We start from the raw sequence: 26,431 nt of genomic DNA on the forward strand, positions 1-26,431 counted from the left end.
TCTCCCTTTACCCCTGCTCCTCCTGACAGCCAGGTGGGCCCTGAGGTGGTTGCAGCGATGCAGGGCAATGCAGAACTAGCCCCAGCTCACTGTAGGTGTCCTAGCCACATTAAAAAGAGAATTAGGTGCTCACTAAAATTTACAATACACTTCTAACCTCTTTATAGTTAGATGCTTGTTCTCTTGGCCAGGGAGGTGCAACTAATGGTATTTGGGGCCCGATAATGGCACGCTTTTTTTTTTATTTGGCCCGCCCAATGTCCTGCTTATACAATTTAGTGCTGTGGAACAATGCCAGAGTAACAATCCCCAGGCACCAACATCTTTCTTGGCAGATGCAGAACAGCCAGTGCTGGCATTTCTTTCCCTGAGGTGTGGCCTTTTAGGTCCCCACAGCACATCTGGGAGGGATTGCTCTGAGCCTCTCTGGACATGAGTTCTCAACACAGCAGGATTTCTGGGCATTTGCAAGTGGGTTCTAACCCATGGACCAGTTCAATCAATTACGAAAAAGGAAATATTGGAGAATATGTCCACAAAAAAAATGAGTCACTAGGCCAAATAATTATTTCATCCCTTACAATGAATGTAATGGTAATGGTAAAGTGGTAATGGTAAAGCTCTACTGTGCCCCTTCCTGCTGCCCAAAGGTCTTGTCATCCACAGGCAACACCAAAAAAAAGATTTTGTTATTGTCATTAAGAACATGACTTTTCAGTGACCCACGGAAGTACAACACATGCTTACCAATGGTCAGCCCTCCACATAGTCTAATGCATTTTACAAACAAGTCTACTCTCTGTAACCAAGCTTATTTCACTGTTTCAGGTTGTCCTAAAACCAAATTAAATAAATAAAAAGCTGAAATACTTTTACAGCTTTTGATTTCCTAAAGGCATATTTTATACATAGGAAATATTAAGACAGTGACCATCCTGAACAGAGAAACCAGTGGCTACAGAGCTCACTACCTTTGAAACATCTGCTGTGATTTGCAAGTTCCTCAGATAACAAAGGAAGCCAGAAAATGAAACCTTCAGTAATCGCTCCCTTCCAAGCCTTTCTGGACAGTGGTTGGGCACTGAGTTTTCTTAGAGAGAAAGCAGGGCATCCCTGGCTGTGGCTGTGCACAAAGGCAGGCAGTGCCTGCAAGGCAGCTCAGAACCTGCTGCTCTCAGACGTCTGGGGGGGGGGGGGGGGCCATGCACAGCCCCTGCCTGAGCACGCCCAGACTCCAGCTCCCTTGGGAATGGGACCTGCTCAAGGCAACCCCTGAGGATGCACTATGGCCTCACCTCTCTTGAGTAAATCTTACAGGTTGAAAGGGACTTCAGGAGACTGTTCGGTCCAGTCCTCTCCCTAAAGGCAGGACTGACCCTGTGCTCCTGAAAGACCTTTGCACAACCTGACCTAAAGTCCCTCCAGTAATCAATGACCTTCTGCTTTTCCACGCCATCTTTTTCTGGGGTTACCTATCCCTTCTATAGCAGTTTTACTCTAATGGCTAATCTAAATTTCTGGCTGGATTTTAAGTTCCAAACATTGTGCTTTCCAGTGTAGATCTGCCATTCCCTTTTTCTTTGCAGCTGGAAGCAGACAGACCCTGAACAATTAGGAGGCAAGAACACCCACAGGGAAGAGGTTATTTACATAAACAGGATCACAATGTGTGTGTGTTTATATATTTATTACTTATAAAAAAATACTGCAATCTCTTTTCTTTTCTAATTAAAAGACCCAGTTTGCCCTGCTGCACAATTGCTAAGCAGATTTAAAATGGGGACTTCAGTAGCTATTTTATGGCTAATCAAATGAGTAAATATAATGATCTGCTCCAATTCCCATTCTGATTACACAGTGTAGCTATTTCATTCCCTCAATAAGCTCCTTGCACCCAAAAAGAATAGTTTAACAAGCTTCAGAGCAGAATGTTAGGCTCAATTTCTCTAAAGGGTAATAGAGTGAGAGTGTCTGTATAATTAGCTTTGTTGGGCTCCCTCCCTCACTGTACACTACATTCTATACAGAGCTTTCACTGTCTCTCCAGGTCTTCACGCTAAAGCAGAAAAATAATGCAGAGCACATTAGAATCATACTGGTTGCACAGAGGAGTTTTGAAAGACAGAAAAAGAGCTGGAGAAGTGCTGGCTAATTCAGCCCAAAAGGCCTCAAGTTTTAATTTAGCTTTAGCAATAAAAGCACACATGTTCATGTACATAGCTTATTCATCTCTAATGTATTGAACTCTTAGATGTTTCTGGAAGTAAAGATCTGCCAGACTACTAACACACTGATCAAATCATAGTATAAATCACTAAAGTACACTCAACAATTTCTTCTCTGCATAGAACTTGAAATTAAATTAACAGCACACAATCTATAATGCAAAACATTACCTAACACATTTGGAAGAGTCTGATGCTGAATTCCCTTACAGAAAATAAAAGTGTTTGATATACTGATTTTTCACTGCAAGAAACCATTTTTTGCATAAGCTGGCAAAACTGTAATATTTTTGTGCTTGCAGAAGAATTTTCAGCTAGAGATTTGAAAATCCTTTCTGAAGTCAGATAGCCAGGTTGGATATGTTGTTATTACCACCTCTGTTTTACAGGAGGAAAACTTAATGCTAGAAAAATTAAAAATCTTACTGAAAATAAAAAGACATGTCAGAGATCTGTGAAGAAAAGGAGAACAGCAGATCCTATCTTGTTCCAAAATGCTGTGGCTGCATCAGACCTCTCCCAAATCAGCCATCCTGTATCTCTCCTATCACATTGTATTTGCAAGCATCAAAGTGCCCATGGATACTGCCTTTGGAAACTATCACACAAAAAGTATGGCAAAGAGGTCAAAACCTAGTCAAATTGTTTAATCCTGCAATGATTGGGAAAAAAAACCCCAAACAAATAAAACCACCAAAACAAACCAGAAAAAAACAGGGCATTATGGAAGTTACTCTGAAAGTCTCACAGCCAAATCACAGACTTCACCTCTAATAAGGAAAATCCACGGTTAAGCCATTGCTTCAGAGTAAGTCAATAGCAAATAAAAAATAAAATAACACAGGTGCAATAGTCACTTCCACTTTTTTGGCATATAAGCTTACCAGTTTGCAGCTAGACAGCAATACCCAATCAGAAACAAATGGCTACTGCACCTAAAATTTTCAAGTTCCTCTGAAATAACCAAGTATCCCAGGAGCCTTGAGCCTTGAAAAGAGACAGCTAAGTCTCCAACTGGTACAAACAGGAGGAATGATTGTTCTGTCACTTCCAGCACTAGAAAGAAGCAACAGGAAACCACCTTTGAGGGAGGCAAAGGGAAAACATCAAGAATAAGGTGGGTCTGCCCCACCTCCACTGAACTTCTTTGTCATGGGATGTTTTAAATTCCAGAGATTTACATGCTCATAAAGCAATTGGATGATCTGATGCAGGAAAAATCCCTGACTGAATATTAAGACATAATTTTAATCAAGCCAGTTCTCTGTGAACAGCACATTCTTAGATAAAGGGAAATATTCTGGGGCAATGTAGGCATGAATTTGCACCACTCCTGTCTTCTTTCTTTGGTATTTATGGGGAAGAACACTGAGCTGGAGTGACCACTCATCTGACACAGGGCAGGCAGGGTCAGGTTCTTCATTTCAGGCATATATCCCCTGACATGAGAGAAAGACACTGAAAAGCAAAGGTTTAAATTCTAATTTCTCATGCAGGCAGGTTCTTTTTCTAAAAACCAGACTTGTGCTACTTCTGTCTGTAAAAAAGCACCAGCAGCTGACCAACACTATAATGATATGAGTCGGGACCAAATGTATTTGAGCAAATACACTCCAGATTCAACTTCCCTCCAAGCTCAGTTGCAGACAACAAATTCCACAACAAGAGCATTTATCTGAGTCCAGGATACCAAAATGCTTTCATCAAATGAGCCAAGCCAGAGATGAAGCTGAGTCTTCACAAGAGCCAGCATTTGAGACACTCAAGAAAACCTGACAAGTAAATAAGATGCTAAAACTTCCCCAGAGGACAGTCTTCCAACAGTGGAATTGCAGTGTCTTCTGCATGCAAGTCCAACTAATGGAGGCAAAAGCATGTGATGGAGCCCGTGCTGGATGCACTGGTATATCCTCACACAATGCATCTCCAAAGGAAGTGGCAGTTCTGAGCACTAATCTTTACTGTCTCCCTTTTACCATTCTTCACTTGTGTGCAGGAAAAATTCCCAGCTGTTGGGCACAACATTCCACTTGTAAAGCCAGTTCAACCATCTTTGCAGAACAAGAGGATCACCTTCATGTTTCCTTGGGTCATTGGCTTACAGCTCCTCAGAGGTGTACGAGCAGATTGAGGGACCCGGTTTGGATGCACAGGGAGTTCTTAAGCTGTTCAGACAGAGAACAGCTTAAAAATGGAGAACAGCACCTCAGTGCTGTCAACAGGCCACACAGAAAGGTGAAACAGCTGCACAAACTTGTGAGGCTGTGCTCAACATAAAACTTGGAGAGAGACACTTTATCCCAATCCACCCATGCTGCTGTCATGGAAGAGCAGAGAGAATAAAACCCCAGTGGCCCACATGTAAGCACTGAAGGTCACAAATAGCACATCACCTCTGCATCCTCACTGCACCAGGTCCTGGACATTCGCCCAAACACCGCACACTGAGCAGGTGGGCAAAGAAATGGGGGTTTTCTCTATTTAACAGAAGAGCAGCCCAGAGGCAGAAGATGGCTCAGCCAAGGTTACACAACAGCAGGTATTGGTTTGGCAGTCTCAGGGACACGTCTACAACAAAGGACTGAGAACAATTTACCTCCTTCTCAGGTTCAGGGTGGGACTTGGTTAAAAGCAAGTCCAGGTTAGTGATAGATGCTTCAGACTGAGCACTGCTTTCCTCCCCACTCTTTTGGTGTAGCCTTACTACCTTTAATAAGCTAAGAGTAAACAATTATAAAACTGATGCAAATCAGTCCAACCTGACTTTTCTCATAGTCAAAGCCCCAAATACCTACCCGGCAAAGCTCTGACAAATGTATCTGAGAACCCTGCAGGGTGCAGCAAGGAAAGCCCCTCCAGGACTCAAGCTGCTATTTTACATCAAGAGACATTTTTAGCCTGTAATTTTATCTCTTCCATCTCTCCCCATTTCTTGAAATTAAAATAAACATGGACCAGGGCCTAGGATTTTATTTTATCTGTCACATATTGCTATCATTAAACACACTCAAAACGAGTGGGTTTAGTTCAAATAAAACTGTCTCTTCCCTCTCCCTTTCTCAGCTCAACAAACATAAAATAGGAAACTGCACTCCCAATACATTCAAGAAGCAACACACGTTACATCATGAGTAGATGATCCATCTGGCAGGCTGACATGGTAATAAGTTTGCTTAATTGTCAGGTCAGGCATATTACAGACCCAGTCTGTCAGTCCTTTTATTACAGCTCTGTCTGTGCTGGGGAATTTCAACCTCCTCTCACTTCGTATGTGTAGACGTGGAATGCATCCATATGGTACGAGGACATATGCATGGACACATATATGAAGTGTCACTCAGAACAAAGAGATTAAATTAAGAAAGGAAATGCTGAAGTCAAATAGCTCTTAGCAGCTGTATACATTTCTGTCTGGAATAATCACCCAAAGAAAGCAATGAGATATTTACATTTAATTTATTTGAAACTGGGCTGGCGAAAGCACTGATTATAGGGGATAATCCAGCACTGCCTCATAAGGAAAACAGCCAGAGATCCTCAGATGTTCCCTCCATTTATACTTTTTAAGCGATCAGCCCATCATTTTGTTTTTGGCTCCATGCAGCTTCGATCATGCAGACAGTCTCCTGAGATTGTCCATATGTCCTCCTGAGAAATCACTGAGTACATTCAGCAAATGATTGAATTCATCAAATGGATGCTTTGACTTTAAAAAGCCTGCTAAACAAAACAAAAGCCACCTTTTTCCTCCTTTGTCTTTGTGCCTTACCTCATCTCCTTCTCTCCATTAATGAGCTCAATTCTGAAACAATTTTATTTACAGGAAGACTTTAAGGTGTTCTGAAATACAATTTGTAGGAAAGACGCCAAATATAAATTGTATTTTCTAGACCCGCCTGCATTTGTGATTTTACATGAGCACGCACACATATGGTCAATATCCAAACAGCAGGTGTTCCCTAAAGTTTTATTGCCATTAGTTAGAAATGACCACATTACTCAACAATGTCAAAGCCAAGTCTTGTCAAAGGCAAGTCTTGCCAGAAAGTCTGATGATTTCCAGTATTAAACAGTCCTGCTTTGAGGTGCTGGCTCTGGCTCTTCCAAATACCTCCAAAACCTAACAGTGATCTACATTTACCCAAAAGAACCACTTAAAAATTCATCCTCTGTGTGCTATCTCCACAGCTTTTCTCAGGAAGCAGAGAGTGCTGTCTCAAGCACAGTAGCACCTCTCTGTCACCAGGGCCTCATAAAACACCGTGATCTTTGTGGTAACCCTTTTCCACAGCCAGATCCCTTGTCTTGCACTTTGGACATGCGCTGCTGATGCAGATTCTAGTCAAAATCTTTCCAGAAAAAGATTAAATATAATTCAAAACAATATCTGTACTATCTCCCCACTGAACTACACAGCGCTCAAAAAAGTCCAGCTGAACAACTGTTTTTCTACCACTTTTTAGGACTGTAAAAGGGTCTTAACTGCACAGATATTCCATGTAATGCACAGTTGATCTTTCTGCAAACCAGCACAGTAATCAACCCCAGCATCTTCTCTTCCCCTCTTGATAATCACAGCTTGAAGCTGTGCGTGCATCCTGGCTTTCTGCTGGATTGATACAGAACTGTGCCTCCCCATCTTTCTTGAATTCTCCTTGGATCACAAGTTAATGGTTTTGGAAGAAGACATCAGAATTGCCTGAAACCTCAGGATGACTGGAGTGATTGCTGGTACACAAGATGACAATTTTTCATGGTTCTGAGCTGCCTGGGACAGGAATGGGTTCTCATCGACATCTTACAAATCACTCCAGAGGGGGTAACATACTTAGCCTCTTGTCAACCCAAAGAGTAACAACAGTGCTACTTATGGCAAGATAGCAAAGTCTCTGACCTGGCTTGTGCTGGCAATCAGGTGAGATGATTGCAACAATCCTACCTGTCTTTACACGTAACGCCATGCAAACTGCACAACCTGCCCTTGCTCTTACTGTACTTATGCACACAAAACTACTTCCTTCCAAGTGAAGAACTCATCGTAAGACACCAAATACTTTGTTTGGGCAGCGAGGTATCAGTACCAGACTGCAAACGTTGGCAGAAGTATTTATAACTGCTTCAAAATCTCATTCTTCTGGCCAGGTCATTTTTCTGTTTAGTTTTTGTTTTTAAATCTATGGGGGAAGACAGTAATACCCATTGGACCAACACATTATTGATTTCCCATAGAAACAGCAGTTAGTTAGAGTGCTAACTTTCAGCAGTGAAGCAGCATGTTAGTTTTATCTTACTGTAATTTTTTTTTTTTCATTTCATCCTCTTTTACATACTCATAGAAGTTTCCTATTCACTACTGAAACACCATATGGTGATAATATATGCTAACACAGGCACAGTGACACAGTCCACAAGCTTGCTATTGAGCAAAAGTTGACAACATAAGGCTGAGAGAATTGTAATCGCTTCCAAGCCACAATAAGTACGTCACCTAATTGCATTTTACTGTGATGCAAAGAAGTCTGAGTCAAGGAAGGAACTTCCTTACAATGAAACTGTAACAGCCTGGAGTAATTTACAGTTACTTGAAGAGCTATAGCAAGGATCTATCAATTCATGGCTTTCAGACACAGGCTAGATGTGGGTTGGGGTTTTTTTTAGCCTAGGCAGCTTTAATATACAGAAAGAGACAATGCATTTCAGCATCACAGTCATCTCTTGAAAGGTTCCAGACAGGAAGGCAAAAGGCAATCAATAAGAAAAAATATATACACTGCTTCTCAAACCGTTCACAGATGCCTCTGCCTCTTACTTTAATGAACTAGGGTTTGAACTAGAACATCTTGGAACAATCCTGAGACATACTCAGGCTACAAATGGATCAGGTTTATTTACACACTGGTAGCAGAGTCTGATGTAGAAACTGCACGGCCATGTCTCACTTTTCTGTGGAGCTCTAGGTCCTTACAGGCGGCCCAGCTTGAAATGAGGCTGTGATTAGGCCTGATCTGCCTTTGGAATGGCCAGCAAGGGCTCCAGAGAGAGGTCCTTCCCTCTCTGGCAGGGCAGACCCTCAGAAAAACAGACCACAGAGAACAGGATGGACCAGGGAGTGACAACACTACCCCAGAATGTCACTGATGTCTGTCCAAGGCCCTGTTTTACAACCAGCTGTGAGGTCTCTCTGTGCCTCAGTTCTCCATTTGCAGAACAAAAGAACCAAACTTCTCCCACCTCAGGACACAACAAGGATAAGCACATGGAAAGTTGCAAGCAATCCTGCAAACAGGCAGCAGTAATTTACAAGGACAAACTCATAAAAGCCATACTTTAAATGCCAGGGCTTCCCAGTGTGTTTGAGCCTTCACCTTTCCAACTGTATTTAGAAACTACCACTGCAGAAGGCAGCTGCCCTCCTTTTCTAAAGAGAACAATTCCATAAGAACTCACATCAACAGGATCTACACCTGCAATGGTTTCTGGATAGATTTGAAGCAATTTGAAGGCACACCAAGGCAATGCCCTCCTTGCTGTGAGTGTGATGCATGAATCACAAAGTCATCACTTCCACTTTGGTGGAAATGGCCTGGGGAATATGGCCAGCAGAGTCCAGAGTGGGAGCAAAGTCCCAAGTGAGGTATTGCCATGCAGGTGTTTCTACAAGCCACTGTGCTGTTCCCTTGGCTCTGAACTATTTCCTTTCCCTAGCAGGGAGGGAAACGCAGCTGGTTCCTCCTGTGCGCAGAAGAGACAAACACAACACAAAAGGAACAGAAACCATAGAGAGCAGAGCAAAGGAAGCCTGATTTCCTATGGACTTGTGGACTTGCGTCTTGAGCAGACTCTGACCCTTCCTGTTCTCATCTGTTACCTCTCCTGACTGCCCCCCCTGCTTCCTTTCTCCCCCTAGTATTAGCCTTGGCATTTGTCTGTGTGTTTCAGCCAAACAATCCATGTTCCAGGTCAGAGATCCTGGTTACAGCACAGTCTGGAAGAGCAAAAGTTCAAGCTGCCTGCAAGATACGCAGCAGGCTTGGAGCTCGCTGTGCACGTGTGCAGAATGGCCACCCCATGGGCCAAGCAAGGACAGCAGCACCTCCCTGCAGCTCCCCAAGACAGGGATCTGGGCCCATCCTCCCCAGCCACAGAGCTCTTCACACGGATACCCCTCCCACACCCACATAAAAGTGGTCAAAGAAATCAATCCATATGTGAGGAGCAGCCAACTGCTGGACACCAATGGGTGCTGGGTAGGAAGAATTCATCAACTGTGCGCTCATTTCAAAATGCTCCAGTTATTTCCTTGGCAGGCATTGGGCAGAAGAGTGGCTGCTACACATGGGGAAATCAACGCCTTGTGCCGAAGGACTAAGTTCAACTTCCAGCCGTATGCAGGTGGGAAAAACAGATTCCCACTTCTGGAGTGCTGGGAGATCAGAGAGTGATGATATAGATCCAGGAAACTACAACTTTCAGGGCCCGAGGCTTTGAGTCCTTGTAGGTTTGCTGTCAAGGCACTGCATCAAGAAAACTGTTGACTGGAAATCACAAAACTGTAGCTGCATATCAAGCAACACCTTCCCACAGAAGAAACAAGGGTTTTTATTTTCCCTTCTTGGTTCACATACTGCAAGACAGAGATAGATGCATTTTCCCACACCCGAGACCTCTTTCAATCTCCCTGGCAGGGGGTGTTCTCACACATGCTCTGCCCATCCACTCCCATGGCTTAGGAGATGAAGATAAATCCAGGACAGGGTGCCCATGAGTGTGGCCTCAGCTCCTCTGGTGACTCAGGCACAAACCAAGTCATCTGATCTCCCAGAGCCCTGGTTCCTCCCCTGCCCATGAGACAGTCAGTGTACTTCCCCACCTCACAGGCTGCTGTCATGGTGGTGAATCTGATGCCACTGAAGCACTCAGATGCATCGACCCATGCAAGAACACGAGCAGAGCCTGCGTCCCAACAAAACACAGGTTCCTGCCCCAAAGGCAGCTGCTCTTTGCTGGCTGGACACACGGACAGCTCGTGAAGTGCGCCGCGGCCCTTTGAGGAGAGTGCCAAGCCACAGTGAGTGCCAAAACGCAAGGATGGGGAAATGATGAGAGGCTTCCTGAGATGATGGCTTACAGCAGCTCAGTCCCATTGTGGGGAAAAAGATAGAAAACAAAACTTAACAATAGGTAGAAGGCCTTGACCTTTAGAGAATAAGACACCAGCTCTCAACCACTCACAGCAAAACAATCACAAATGTGGAATGAGAAAATGACCAAATTATGAAGTACTATTTGCTTTTTATCACTGTTCCCAAAGTAAATGTTTATCTTTATCCATACACAAATTTGAGATGCCTGCACAGATTTTAAAGTCCAATATATCCAACACTAGCTGTCATCTAAAGCTTTAGCCGAACAAGTAGGCAGAAAACAAAAATGGATGCAGAAAAAAAGAAAGGGAAAAAGGGAAAAGAAAACCTTACTGATATTTCTGTGAACTTGATTACACATCAGAAAAAGAAACAGCAGGAGTAGTGCTGATTTATTTTCACTCTGATGATAGTACAAGAGGAAGAAGTAATACCCTGCAAAGGTCACTCTTATCCTGTTCATCTGTGACAGGCTGATAATCTGGGATCTCAGAAAACTTTCTTTAAAAATCTTCACGGACATGCTCTTATCAAAAGGATTAAGGTTTAATACATACCAGCAGATGCAACCAATTCAGGGATCTGCTAATCAGAGCAGCGTCAGTTTGCCGCACGCACCGGCTGGAGCTGATGACTGCAGGAAGGTTTCCCTTCTTACAGAGAAAGACCAAATCCAAACATACATGAAATCATCTCTTGGCTATGCCTCCCAGCTCACACGTTCATGGCTGAACATCCCCGTCCTGTGCACGCTTCTGTCTACAGACATGCCAGGGATGGCAGGACAGATGTGCTGCTCACTGCCAGCGCACCTGCAGTGATCCTCCCAGAAAGCTCCAACCCTGGGACCACCTCAAATGCCACCCACATAGGGTGGGAATGTCACTCTGCCTTTGGAGAGGAGAACAGCAGGAGGAAGGGTTTCTGGATGTAGAGGCTTTGCATTTCGAGTGCTGGAAGGAAACTACTGAAATTGCTCCAGATGGGACGCTTCCTTTCCTACTTTCAGTAATCCACACGGATTTTCCAGACAGCACAAAGCCAGCTTGCTGCAGCCAGAAGCAGGAGCACAGTTCTCAGAGGTGATTCCATCTTCAGAACAGCCCATGCAATTCCTGATGCCCACGACTATGGCAAAAGGGTCACAGCCCACTGAGAACAGCCATAGCCAGCACCCTGCAGTGAGCCTACACGAGCCCTCTGATGCTGCTACAAGGGCTGGAGCTCACCAGCTCAATGCCAGCCTGGGCACACTGCTGTGAGCCACTGTCATCCCTCTGTGTCCACATGAGCCATCCAAGTCAGCAAAATGGCAGCAATCACAGCCTTCAGGAAAAGCATTGTGTAGAACAAAAGGTCTGGAGTAGCTGGATTGTCCTACTCCAAGGTCATCAACCCTTTAGGATGGACAGCGGATGCCTCTCAGTTTCAGCAGATGAGCTTATTTCCAACAAGCCCCTCTGTCCTACAACAAAGAGATTCAAAAGCCTACAAAACCTGAAACACACAGACCTCAAGAGAACAAATACAAAGAGCCCTTTGCAACTGGGAAAGCATTGCCTGGATACTGTTGCTGTGCTGCTGGACACTGAAGACTAGCAAAACTGTGCAGAAGCCCAGCAGTTAGATGTGCTCAGACCAGCAGAATGAGGCCAGAAAACTTTTATTTACCTCAAATATCGTATGTGAAGATGGCAGAAGCTAAGCTATCTATTTCAGCCCAAACTGAACATCTGAAAAAGCCATATCCCCCTGAGTCCAATAACTGAGGAACCATAAAACTCTGTCACGTAAATGCTACAGGAGGGAGGAATTCATTCTGAACCCACCAAATCAATCTCAATTTGCTTGTACCCCTAAATTTTCTTTCTTAAAAGAAATAAATATCTTCCTGACAACAACTGGGGTTCTGTAAAATACCCTGTGGACTGCACTTCCAAAATCTTTTTGGTGCAAACCAACCTAAGCAGCCAGGCTCAGTCAAAGACCAGGAACAATAAAACCAACTCTGAGCCTGGACTAGCAAATTTGCACAGGCTGTTTTGAGTCCAGATTCAATGGTCTGTTTTTCACAGAGCCTCACAGCCCAAACCAAGAGCAATCATAAGGATCTTTCTCAAAGCTGGGGGAATGTGCTTCCCCTTGCTGGGTAGGAAGCTTTAATCATGGTTGGAGACACAGCTCTGCATAAACCAAGATAAAACATCCGCACTCTCAGTTGTGCGTTCCTGACGCAGCTATAAACGGGGCACTAAAATTAGAAATTCACGTGGAAAAGACCTCCTAGGAGTCTTCAGCACTCAAGATTTTGCCTTGTTTTCTGGTTTGCCATCGTACAGCTGAAACTGTTCAATCCTGTCCCACCACTCGGCAAGAAAATACGTCCATTGCCTTTTCACTGGTTTTATTATCCCCAAATGGTTGTCAAAAGAAGTGATGGAATAACCAGCTCTGTCAAACATTTAAATCCCTTTAAAATTTCAGTCATTACAAGACATTATTTCCCAGTATGCTTGAAACTTAATGAAAACGTATCACTGATTTTTTAATTTAATTTTCTTTACATTTTTATTGTTCTGTATCTCACACTGAGAATGAGCCTCTTTTCCTTCAAAACACTGCTCACTTTGGCTTAAAGTGTTGGATAATGACAGATGTCTAGTACTGGGGGCAAGGACACAGAGGCAGGGACACAGGCATGAATCCTTAGATATCTTGCCTAACTCTGCCTTCATGTTCCCCACCTGTTTGCACAACCACATCACCTAAAGGCCTTCAGCCCAGACCAAGGCTGCCACACACATGGGGAGTAAGAGGCAAATCACATTGAAGAGGTTGCCAAGCTACAAGGACAGAAGAGACTCTGAGAGGAGAGGAGGAAAGGGGAAACACTATATTCAAGGTCATTTAGCACAGCAGTGGTTGCTGGGAATGGAACAGGTGTCCAGAGTGCCAGCCCAGTTCCCTCCAGATCAAGCTGCCTATGAGAGCTGTACACAAGCAGATTTCATCTTGACCGTGGTGCATGGTCAAGCAAGATTTTTCTGCTATTTAAATACTTCACAAATATTGGCCACAGAGCATTTGCTTTTAGAAAAAGCTTAAATACCATCAGACCAGGTACATCTTATTAGGTACACCTCCCAAAAAGTGCTATTTTGCCAACAGACATTCTGTTGGAAATTTGGGATAAAAGTCAAGAGTTTCAGAAGGTAGGTGTCCAATTCCAGACAAAGCAATCAGCATTCAATGCATAATTCACAGCAGGGACAAAAAATCCTGAGCTTACGTGTGCTGCTATTTCCAGTATTTCATTTTCACAGTCCCTGCTGGAAGCCCTTTCTCCAGAGTCACAAAGTTTTCTTGTTTTTTAGAAAATGCTAACATTTATTTTATGGGCTGAAATTTGGCATGTTTGCTTTGGGGGTTTTTTTGGTTAAGGTCTTGCTGCACTAATCTCTTATGCAAGGACTTAAACAGAACAGGTAAAAACTGGGGAAAATACCCTTTAATAGAGGAGTCAGATGACCACAGCATTCACTAGGCCTCTAACTTAGGGGGTTCACATAATTTATGACTAATCTCTGCTCCCATCCGTGGAAATTATGCACCTAATATCTTGTCTTTTACTAATGAAAGACACAGTGGGTTCTCCGCCTCTGAACTTTCCAATAAGTTACTGCAATTTAGAAGGTGTGGTATGTACACAGAAGCACACTGCAGCTACACAAGAGGAGCTCTGTACTTTACTCATCACATAAGTACTTCCAAACTTCACCAAACAGGAGGAAAACATTAATTAGATTTTTTTTCATAATGCATCTGCAGTTCTTCCAAGAATACCTGAGGCAAGCTAAACCTCATATGCCACTGCAGTCATGGCAATTTTGAGAATATGTTGGTCATCTTGTCCATCTCAATTTACTGTACCAGAGGGCTGGAACTGGTCACGCCGGTGAAGGTCACACAGTTCCTTTCTAAGACTTCAGCTCTAGCTGAATTCTTTAAATACACCACCTCACATGACAGAAAACATCCTTAGATGCTGCTGTGTTGAGGCTAAAGATGATGACTTTGTCTTGTTATTTTCTGTGCTTTTAGATACATGCAATTTTGAAAGGAAAAAGCTTACATTTTAATCACTTCAGACTGCTTCTGTGATTCAGTCAGAGAGACACTCACTTGCAAGATATGGACTCAGCCCAGGTCACCTTTGCTTTCCTACTCAGCTGCAGGACCACAAGGTATGCCAGGACAGCACTGCTGACCACAGGTGTCCAAACTCTCTCCTTGTCTTCTATTAATGGTGGTCAGTTTCAGCTCATGGCAGTGTCCTTGTCATCTGCCCAGCACACAAAAAATATTACCAGAGTGACACCCAGGTAAGCTATGCAGGGACGGTGCAGAGATTCATACTCATCCATGCCCTCAACAGCAAGGGCTAAGGAACATTGTCTGGGGTTGATGTTGGCCCAGCCTTTCTGAGAAACATTACATCCCTCTGTGTCAGAGGCACCTCCTGGTGCAGTGGGTGTCTTTGCAATCTTGAACTTGTACCAAGGATCAAAAGAGCTTCCCTTTGTATGGATTTATGCCAGTGGGCAGCGTATGTTAAATAAAATGCTTGTTGTTACCCTGCCATCACTCCTACTCTGCTGGGAGAGGACTATGTTACGATTTATCTTGCGTTGCTTTAAAACTGTCTTGAAGATAATATAAAAAAGAAACTTAACAATAAAATTTCTCTTATTCCAGAATAGGAGTATCCCCAAGGGCAAGATATTCCTATAAAATTATTGTAATGCTTTAACCACGTAAGCACAACTGAAAGCATCTTCTCTGAAAACAAGTCGTAGCTCTTTTTTCCTATCTGCAGCCATTATCCTGATAAATTTGGGAAGGTCAGCTAAGGTGTAATCCAATAAATGTGCTGATGTTCTGAGTAAGTACCTTACAATTTGCAGCCTAATCTATTATCCTACTATAAGACCATCAAATGACTCACCAGTTTTAATACTTAGTAGAGATCAAACAAAGGAAAATATCAAAGCTTTACATTCTAGTTCCACCTTTCAAGGACTCATTTGAGTACTCTTTTAATTACAGCAGATGATACATCCAACTCTGGCATTTCCTAACAGCTCTAGTTAGTAGTTGCTGTAGCTGTTTTCACAGAACATCATTATGTTAACCAAGAGATCCTGAAAAATCAGATAGACCGAACAAATCAAGTTGGGATTTGATCCCAGAGATGGAGTTCAGCTTCTTCTGCCCACCAGCTCACACACAGTGTGTTGTGCACCTGGGAGCCTTACCATCCAGGTGCTCCTAGGTGCAGGGGCAAGTTTGCAGAGCCCCCACCTGAGTTGTGGCATTAAGCTATGGGAACGAGCATGTGTATGAATGGGAATGAGCACGTCATCTTGGAGGGTGATGAATTTCAGAGGTCAGATCAAGTCCTAGACTTGGGCTTTGACTTCAAATACTCAAGAAACCTGAAGAAGTTTGCATTTGAATGCTGTGATTTTTAATTTTTTCTTTTAATGGTAAAGGCGCAAAACAAAAGTGAAAAAACAACCTATTCACAGAACCCCAGATCTCAAAGGAAGAAATATCAGGAAACAGTCAGCAACACTGTCAGCAAACTGCAGATGCTCTATGAAGTGGGTACATAAGTTAGATGTCCCTAATAAAGATGTTGGAGCTGACTGTGGGCATTGCTGAGGAAAATGGGGAGCACGAATCTCTTTTGCCCAACTTTTGCAGCATTTTGACTCTATAAGCATTCCCCAGTAACAGTGTGCACTGGTGTGTTTGGCCCATGCAAACAAACTGAACACGGGTTATTCACCACAGTGCCTGAGCAGAACTCGTCTCATTTATTGCAACAACAAAAAACCCACTGGGAAAAGGGCTGAATTGTATTTGGTTTACATTGTTGCTCTTTTTGACTGACTCACCCCAACTAGTGCCTTTTTCAAGGACAAGCCTGTAAGTTTATGCAATAACTGTGCACATGCTACTAAAATGAAAGATGAGTTTATAGGGAGGTCCCTGCAGAAAGGACGGAAAATCAGAGCCTCTGTGTTCAGGGGGACACTTTCAGAAGAGCACAAATCTGATTTCATTCTGCTTTTACTCCATTTGCAGACTTGAACAAGAGCAAATCTAAACAGACTCCGGTCACTACTTTGGTTCTGCTCCAAAAATATCACTTCTCAGTTACTTAAAAGAAATATAGCAATGAAAACAACCAAAAAAGACACAAACCAAAGAGAAGGCTTGTATGGATAGTGGGTGTGTACCTATTGCTCACTTACCCCTTTGATACTTTTGACTTTCGGGGCTTTACTAAGAGAAATACAGCATACATATAGCTGCATACATCCTACAGACCCACACACATGTAAGAAATGAGACCAGTCATGAGACTAGGAAGGAAAGACAAGGCACAAACATATCTATATCTAGGATGATTTTATAAGATCTCAAGAACTGCCCTTTATAAAGTGCCACCGGGGTGTCACCACTTCCTCTGATAAAATAGATGACATCTCACCAGAACTTAAATAGCTCCACTCAAGCACTACCTAGATGAGTGACAAAAATTAGCCAAGTCCCTGTCACCCCTGCAGTCCTTGTCTAGACACAGCAGAGAAGTGTGAATTCCAGTCTGCCTTGCTGGGCTACAGCCACCCTGACAGCTGAGCTCCAATCCAAGCCACTTCGTGAGATGCGGATATCTGGATCCTTCTGGCAGCACGACAGACAAAAGTTAACAGAACAGAAAACCAGCAAGAAAATAAAAGCACAAAAGTGCTTGTGAAGTGAGCAAGTTTTAATTCACAAGTCATTGTTGGTTGAAAGTTGAGGCGAATGAAATGCCATTTTTTGAGAGTATTTTTCTAACAATCTCCATGGCAATCTGACAATCGGGATCAGAGGCCCTTTGCTCAGAGATGCAGCAGCTTTTGAGCTGGTGCCCCCTCAGAGCAGCTGCACCCTTCTCCCCATTGACAGCCACATCTGGATGCTATCAGGAGGAACTGGCACGCCTGCTCACAACAAATACCAAGCACTTAGCAAATTGACTCCAGAAGTCGATGCTGGCCCCTTTCCCACTCTGTGTTTATGCAACGTGCCACTAACCTGTTGAGTCCGAGGTTTGTACGGAGAGCTGCTCTCTAGGTCGGCCAGGATGCTGGTCAGAGAGTCGATTTCGGCATCTAAACTGGACCGCCTCTCCTCAAGTGTCTTGCCACCAGGATTCACCTTAAAGAAGAAAGAGAAGTTCCAGTTATTCAAAGTACTTGGCCTGGCACATGGTTTCTTACTGTCCTCACGGAGCTGCACCCATGCCCAGCAATAACTCTCAGGTTGCAGGCGCAAACATGCTCAAATGCTATAGCTCCCTCCAGAACTGACAGCAAGCCTCCATCTCACAGGAATTCATGCTGCTTTGGGGCCTTTCTTCACTTATTTGTCACAAGGGTCCCATTGTGTTAAATTGACTTGGAGGACTAGCAATTCAGCAATCCACTTCGGAGGTGAAGAGTCACACCATCCCCACACCATAAGATGGAGAAGATGTGTTTTAGAAGGATACTTGTCTGGGAAAACAGAGCTGAGGACAGGCTTGGAGCACCTGGATCCTGATAGCATCTCTTCTGCCATGTCCTCATCCCAGGCAAAGCATGAACAGAACAGAGCTACAAGCCACAGCAGCCAGTGACTGGCCACGTGCACCTATTCTTATTTTAAATCAATTCTTGGTAGGTGTACCTGTCTGATTCAACACTTCTTCACAAATTCCATCAGAAAAATGAGCTCCTTCAAGGAGGAGTGAAAAAGTTCAATCCATTTCTAGCAGATTGAAGGTGAAGGGTGTGATTTGCAACAAGAAGTCACAAAATAACGTAAGTAAGGTCCTTGTGGAAAGGCTTTTAAGCAGGAAAGCTCACGCCCAGAGAAAATGCCAACACGCGGCCAGAACCCTTTCTAATTCAACACATTTTGCTTTCTTTCTGTTTTCAAAACCGCCCAGTCCCATTTGTACCCAGGCTGGTAGGGACGCTCACTTGGAAGGGTAGGGATGATGAATTTTCACCTCCACATCACCCACCTCAAAAAGTAAAAACCAGAACTCAGCAGCACAGCAGAGCATGTGACCTCCAAGCCACTGTTCAAGGGCAGCACTGCAATCCCCGCTAGAATAAGCATTTTAAAAGAGGACTCATTCACATGCTTTGTTTTTGATAAATCAACCTACTCCAAAACCTCTGGAAGGACCTCGGTGCTGTACAGCCCAACCCAACAGCAGGACCTCTCAACAGGGCACAGAGGAAGGTAAAGGCAGGAAGCATCTTCCTCCTCAACATTTTCAGTGCTTTGGGAATTAGGCAGCTCCACTAGGAGCAGGAAATTTAAGAAAACCAGCTGAGGATCTCTGCCATGTGCAAAGTAGGTACCAGGGGCAAGCCCCACTGAGCCAGCCCACCATCAGGGCATGCACAGAAACCAAAGTTCTTGAGTCAAGTGAAATATTACACTGAAAGTCTTTTCTAAACCTGAGTTATTTTTCTTCTGTTCTTCCATGTCTTACTTATCTGCAAATCCCCCGGACAAGAAAGGGTCTCTCCATATACAAGCAACCACAGAGCTCAATGCAGAAGAGTTCATTCAGAGCTTGATGAGGTCAATAATAAAAATACTAAAGAATTACCTAACAACTCACCTAATTTCAACTGCAAAGACTGTTCAGACCATACCAGCACCTTCCCACAGACAATCCAGCTCTGTTTGCCTTCACTCTCACCAAGGTACTTCAATTTTCCAAGCCAAAAATTTGCCATTTTCTTTGGCTCACTGGCTGTTGCAGATAGTTCTTATTTAAATTTCATTTTAGGAGCAGTCAATCATTACCTGTTTTAAAGAACTCCCCAGTCATCAATCTGACACATAAATGGCAAGTTGGTCAAAGAAAGACAGGCTATGCAAAGTAAGGCAGCCTCTGATCTGCCAAACTTATACATGCTGAGGCATTCATTAGTTCCTAATGATTATTAAATCTTATTGGATTACAATAAATTTGGCTTGACTAACAAGAAAATGGAAGTTCCAGTGTGGTTTATGGAAGAACACACCATTTAAAAGGCTGAGAGTCAGGTTAGAAAATACTTACAAACTCAACTCTTGCCTATTTTTACTATAGAGCCAAAGTCTTTCCATCCAAACTATTGTTTTAAATATTTTTTACAGGAATTAGCCCAGACCATTACTCCTGGCTAACTGCAGGCACCTGGATTTTTAAATCTGCAGAAGTACAACTTCTTTTCCACTTCATGGCTCTTGTTCAGTTTTTCTCCATCTTCCAGTTGTTGGCCTGTAACCGCCACAGGCTTCTCAGACAGAAAATCTGTGACTGCTCCACTCCAGAGAATTGTGAAGTTAAACAGCCAAAAGTCAGCCTGGAAAGGAGAGGGGAGATGCAAAGGGCATCCAAGGCCCCAACATGTGAGGTGATAAATCAAGCCAATGGCAGATCCAGGAATAACACTGGAGTCCACACAGGACCTGCTTGGTACCCTGACCCTGGAGAGAAGGGATGGTGGTAGATGAGAAGATCAGCCAATTTCATTTCTGCTTCTTAGCATTTCTGGGCCATATTATTCCCAGGTTCTCACTCCCCAGAACAATTACGCAACAGCTGACTAGCAAATGCTGCAGAACAAGTTATAAGGTTGTAAAAGTTAAATGTCCTTAGGAAACCTAGAAAAACAAAATAAAATAGCGTAGAAGCATCTCTATTGATTCTGGACTCTGATTTCTTTATTCAATTAAAACACAATCAGCATAGATTAAGAGCCCAACTCCACAAATGCAGGAGCATAATGCAGTGCAACAGTGCCAACGAATGACACTACCGATGTGCACCAGGGCCTACTGGGGCAGGAACAGACTTTAAAGACATTTTAGAAATGGTAATCCTCACACAGACAGGTTTCTGCTTGCTTTTTCTTCCCCATCCCCACAAATCTTGAATTTTCTCTCTCCCCACAGTGTTCCATATTCAACGGAAGGATTTGCTGCATGGGCAAACTGGAGCACTTGCAACACCAGCTTTAGCAAGAGAGGGTTAAGTTATTCCTCTTCCCATGCACTTTGTCATGACGTTGCTATTAAAGTTTTATGATATTGTTCTGGAACAAAACCCAAGCTCAGGTCCCAAGGCACAACAGGTTCACACAGACGCGGCTCTGGTCCGAGGAGCCCAGGCTGGTTAAGCTCAGAGCCCCACAGATACAAACACCGGAACCAGAGGGAACTGCTAATTCTATTTCTGTCTGGATTTATGGCATTGTTGCAGACATGTGCACCCCCTCTTCCAGCCAGCAGAATATGGAAAAATGGGTTTAAAAAGGAAAAGGATGCTATCTTTGGCTCAGCCAACGTGAGTTCGACAAAAAGCAAACGTAAGCCAACCCAGTCCAACAAATTACTCATGCCAGAGACTATCCACTCACGTGAACTTCTACAACGCCTACACTCCTGTCCCCTGGCTCAGTCTCTGCTGTGAGTTAAAAGAGAGAAAAACAGCAGAGAGCTTCTTCACTGCTTGGCTTGTTTGTCTGCCCCTGAATTTCTGGTGTCTAGCTCAGAGCAGCTCTGATGGTAAACCACTCCCAAGCCCCATTAACCCACTCTGCTCTGGCAGAAATTTGCTTTACTTTTGCTAATCCTACAAGCCAACAGCAGTCAGTGCCACAGGTCCCCCCGCACCACTCTAAGGAACATTCATTACAGAACATGCAGTGCAGAGGTCAACACAGGGTCTCAAATTTTGCCTCACTGTGCCAAAAGGGTGGTAAGACTATTCACCAAGTTAAAAGACGTGAAAAGCACAATGCTTTCCCTAGATGTCACCTCTTCCTACAACCCTAGACCAACTTCTCTTATCATATTTTGCAGCTTTCAGCAGAGAAACAATAACGTCTCTCATTTAACCAAGCCAGCTCCTTGCAGTGGGCTCAAAAAGAAGAATCTGGTTCCCAGATGTCCTCCCTAGCTCCTGCTCCAAATTCCTTTCCCTACCCAGGCCCAGCCATCTCTGTTTTATTCTGTTTTCCCCTCTCCATGCCCTGTTTGCTGCCCTGAAGGGCTGTAGCTCAGGCCAGGCATTAGCCCCTGGGATGAGAGATGCAATGTGGGCTGCCAGGTTGGCCTCTGAACCAAATCACAGATGCCAGGTGGTGTTGCTTTGTCAGGGAAACATGGAGGGTGGCTTTGCAGCAGTGACCTGCTGACATGTGCAGCAGGTTACAAGTAACTCCAGAGCCCCAGTGTATATTTTCTACCAACACAAGGCAATGGCCAAACCCCTGAATACTTTGGGAGCATCAGGACTTTGCTCAGTGCAGTGCCATTTTCCAGCATCAATATCCACCATCTCTCCATCCACCCCAAAAGTCTTGTCTAACAGAGGTTGAGCTCAGCACATGTGCATGTTTCCTGAGCGCTGTGGCCAGCTCATCCTCTGAAGTGTGTCCCAGGAATGTGAGCTGTTCTAAGTGGGAAATGTAGTGCTGGTTTATCTGTGCAGACACATCCAAGACAGCAGAGCTGCAGCTAAACACACAACCTTCCTTGTAGCATCAGCTCGCTCCACACGCCGTGCTATCACAGGTCACTGATAACCTCCTAACTCACAAGTGAAAGACTGCAGATGAACACCATGGATATTAGGAAAGGTCACAGCTAATGACTTAAAACAAAGCTGGGGGCCCACAGTGCCTCCTGCTCCTGTTACATTGGTTTAACTGGGAGCCTGAGGTGCTTGGGAGCTCTCTTTGAGCTGTAACACATCAACACCTCTTGCATTTTGCATTTACACATCCAAGAACAGGGAAAAGCAGGAAAGCCTTCTGGGGCAAAGGAAGGATTAAGGTAACAAGAGGAGAAAGTGGAATTTAGGCAAATCAGGAGTTGGGAGCAAGTAGACTGTACAAAAGGACTTCTGCCCTGACAGACCTTACTGTCTTTTCCTCCAGCAAAAGCCAGTGAGCCACAGATGCAGTGGTAGAGCTGATAAATTCAGTGCCCACTGGCTGCTTCCACCAGGCTGCACCCATGGCAGCCACCCAGCACGCTCTGCAGGCTGTCGTAATTCTGGGACAGGCACTGAGGTGGTGGGAAGAGCAAATAAAACAGGAGTGAGCCTCTCCTTAAGCTCCATGGCCTTGGGCACTGGGCTTAGACAGAGATGCATCCTTAGAAGGATGCGGCTCTTATTTCCTGTTTTAGCTGGAGACAGGTGAGGGACAGAAAAGTGTTTGATTTCAATGGTATCCACTGTACTTACAAGAAGAGACTGTGATAAATGCTAGCCAGGGAGAAGAAAGGAAGTGATTCAGTCTTGCTATACTTCAGGCCAGGGGTTGTGTTTAGTTTTTCCTTTTTTTTCCTTTCTTTGCACTTTCTCTAGCAATATCACTGCCAGAGGCAAGGTGCTTTTCAGACACACACCCCTGCTACCTCGTCTCTTATTCATTCTTCTTTCCAAGGTCACAAAAACCATCTAAAGCCCCAAAAGACATTGCAGTGGCAAAAAAGATGCATACTGGAGGTCATCTATCAGGAATATGAAGCACCCTTAAGATTGCTGTGTCTATTCTACCCTAAGCCTGCAGAAAAGTGTAAGCATTTTCTTTCAAATTCCCTAATGTAAATTTAAACAGTCCCAAGAGGCTGCCCCCCCACACACACACATGGAGACAAGAGCTGACTACAGCACTCAGGGCAAGGGGGGTCTGCAATGCTTGATTGATGCCTAATCTCCATTCCAGGCACCAAGGAGGGCTGGAAAAGAAGTCGTACCCTTTAAAAACAGAAAGATTGAGTCTTTTGAAACAAATCTGAAATGATGGAAGATTTCAGCAGATGTGACCACAGTGATTTCACCAGATGTGATTGTATCAAGGATCTAATAGAAAAGAACTTCCCTGCTGTTCCATCAGGCTGAAGCCAGGCCTGAAATATCCTTTTTAGTCTTTTGATGACATCAAGGATAAAAGCCAAAGGGAAGCTAGGTTTTGATTTATTTTTTCCCCTTGCTCTTTCTTTTCTTTCAGGCACAGAATAGTTTTACCTGGTTTGTGTTGCTGCATATTAGCAGGACCAAAGGAAAACACTTCAAAAGTTTAAAGAGGGCTGTTCAAAGGCACCATTTGGTGTCTCTCAGACACCACTGTCGTTTAACTGAGCAATGTTTCTTTAGCTCCAGCCACTTTTGAGGATTTCACTGTAAGGAAGCAGGCTGGGCCTACCTGGAAGAGGGCTTAAATGGGGTAGCAGTGATCATCTACTAAATGCCAGCCTATATGGCCCCCAAAAGGGCCAATAAATGTGCCAAACATCTTCCCTTGGCAAAGCTCATACCAGCAGCTGTGCCACAGCAAACTGCAGGAGGCACAGTGGGGTGAAAGGAGCTGCGCTCAGCCATACCTACAGTGATTATTCTGGGGTAGCCATGGTCCCACATTCAATTTTTCCACTCATGGAAAACACAAACAGCATTGGGCATCCAGATGGAACTCATTTCTGAAGCAACAAGGTGTGGTAAAGAACTGCAGGGGCTTTCAGCTGGGGCAAACAAACAAGCAGATGAAGGAAAGTTATTTGTTAAGCATTGCTAGGAGACACCTTGCAAAACCTTAACAACTGACTTAAAAACTCACTGTGGTGTAGGAAGCTTATGAAAAGGACAAATAATAAAAACATTTTAAAAAAGAAAAATACAGAGAAAGCAGATAACAGAAGAAAGCATGAAACTAGAAAGCACCAGTCTCAAAACAAAGAAAAGGGGGTAGGTGTTTTGTCACACAACACTCTGCTAAGCTGCAGAGCTACTTCTGCTGCAAGACACTGTGGTTGCTATGAGTTTACATGGATTTCAAAAGCAGCAGGAGAAACACATGGAAGAAAACTCCAAGATACATAATAAAAAAAAAAATGTTCTGTGCGTCCCTTTTACATTTTTCTCTGGTCACTAGTGATTGATTTGGCTCTAGAGACATTCATATGAAGTCTCCACTTGCCTTTTCTATCCACCTGCTGACACCTGCTAGGAGTCACCTCTGCTGGTGGGTACATTCCAGACTCTGTAGGTAAATATCTGACCACAGCCCTAGGTGCCAGGGTTTGGACCAACACCTGGAAGCCCATTTCTTCCTTTCTTTTAGCAGACAACCGAAATCACAGCCAACTGCACTCAGCCTCCTGGGACGCACACATGAAAGAAAACAAAGACTTTGCTGCAGTTATGAATCTGTATGATAATAAAGATTTATATTTCCCTAGAGATCAGTGTGACAGGCACTGCTCACATACAATACCCAGGAAACATCCTTGTCCCAAGGAACTTACTGTCAATGGGATACCAGCTCTGGGAAGGGAATGCAGATAGAGGGGTGGGAGCGAGGTGCTGAAAATTGGAGATACAACCAAGCTTCTCCAGGTCACCAGATGAAGACACTAATCCACTGGGCCAAGTCAGCTCCTTAAAGGACATTTCATCCTCTGTAATTGCCATCCAAGACCTGACAAAACATGCCAGAAGACAACAAACCCCTGTCCAAGCCATCCAAGCTCCAGCTGCAATTTCGTTGCAGAATGGCCCCAATTTCACATGACCAGAAGGCTGGATTTGAGCCACTGCCGTGACGAGCAACTGGACTGAGGGCCAGTGGGGCCCATGGTCATCTTCAATCACTGTTTTAATAAGCTGTTGTTCTCTGCTTATGCTGACCAGGGCCCCAATCCCAACACCAGCACCTTGGTGGGGGCAGGATGCCACCAGTGTGGATGAGCAGTAGAGTAATCCAGGACTACATTCCCTTCCAGCAGCTCCTGCCCCTAACACTGGAGGGAAGGTTTTGCCACAAACACCCATGGTTAGCCCAGAACTCTCAAGAGGATTTGGCCATGGTTATTAGATGAACAAGCAGAAATAAAAAAAGGATGGAAGTGCATCATAGAAGTCTAGCCAACAGGATCCATGGCCTGGGGCATGCTCTGCTGAAACCCTGGATCAAACAGCAGCAGTGGATAACTGGTTGATTTGATGGGACATAGACAACAGACCACGAGAAGATCTGCAACACTCCCTGTCCCTCTGCCACCTCTGAGGACAACAGAAGGCAATTATGGAACAGAAACAAAGAAGATACAGCAAATAGCACTCAGCAAGATCCTCCTTGCAGCCCAGGAGTGCGCTTCTAGGCGCCCTGAAACTGCCGATGCCAACACAGAGGTCCTGTGCTGTCAGGTCCCCTCAGCTCCATCTGCTCTGCCTCAGAATGGTGTTACCCAGCTCCCTGCTGCATCACAGGCTGACACCCCCACCTCAGGCATTTAAACCTGCACCCAGCTTTTGTGGGTTTCCCACTGCTGTGTTTTGCTCATGGAATGAGGTCCTGGAAATGTTGAGGTTGGCTAAATGGGGCTTTTAAAAGCGCAGTGCTTCTCTGAGCCTCTACACTGAAAACCAGCACAATGACAAATGCCTTTCTGTTGACCAGAGGATCTTCACATTGTGGGCCAGAGAGTATGTGGGGAAAGGCACCATGATCCTCAGCACATGAAAGCAACAGGATGGATTTGATAAGGAACAGTCAGGGGAGGAAGAGAGAGGAGTCGTCCCAAGAGCCTACATCTGCCAGAGCAGCAGACCTGACAGTCCTGAGAGTTTACTTAACATGTCTGATCAAAAGCTTTGGGAGTCTTGTCTGTGCTAAGTGCTACCAGATGCAAAATCAGCAGCAAGATGAGAAGTGTATTAATAAACTAAGGAGGCACATAAAGTTATTTGAAAACTGAATGGGGAAGGTGGGGAGAGAAGGGGGAGAATAAAACCAGTTTATTTTTCCATTAAGGCAATTTAATATTCTCCGGGTGGAGTTACAATTACTCGTCCTTGGGAATTAAATTGAATTTGTGAAACATTCCTGTTCATCAGCAGAATACACAATAAGAACTGGGCTATATAATTTTTTCTTTACACTTTGG

At 44.2% G+C, this 26,431-nt stretch overlaps 1 protein-coding gene across 6 annotated transcripts in view; it reads right to left on the bottom strand.

Moving 5' to 3' along the window:
• Positions 1-26,431, bottom strand: part of LOC125330721 (LIM domain containing preferred translocation partner in lipoma) — a 333,960-nt gene that overhangs the window by 148,675 nt on the left and 158,854 nt on the right. For all 6 annotated transcript variants that reach the window (XM_048314233.1, XM_048314227.1, XM_048314228.1 and 3 more), the window contains one exon: positions 17,519-17,641. In XM_048314233.1, the coding sequence (XP_048170190.1) occupies positions 17,519-17,641 (123 nt within the window). The remainder of the gene's footprint in view (positions 1-17,518; positions 17,642-26,431) is intronic.

Source organism: Corvus hawaiiensis, chromosome 10 (assembly GCF_020740725.1).
Source record: "Corvus hawaiiensis isolate bCorHaw1 chromosome 10, bCorHaw1.pri.cur, whole genome shotgun sequence".
Classification (NCBI taxonomy): domain Eukaryota; kingdom Metazoa; phylum Chordata; class Aves; order Passeriformes; family Corvidae; genus Corvus; species Corvus hawaiiensis.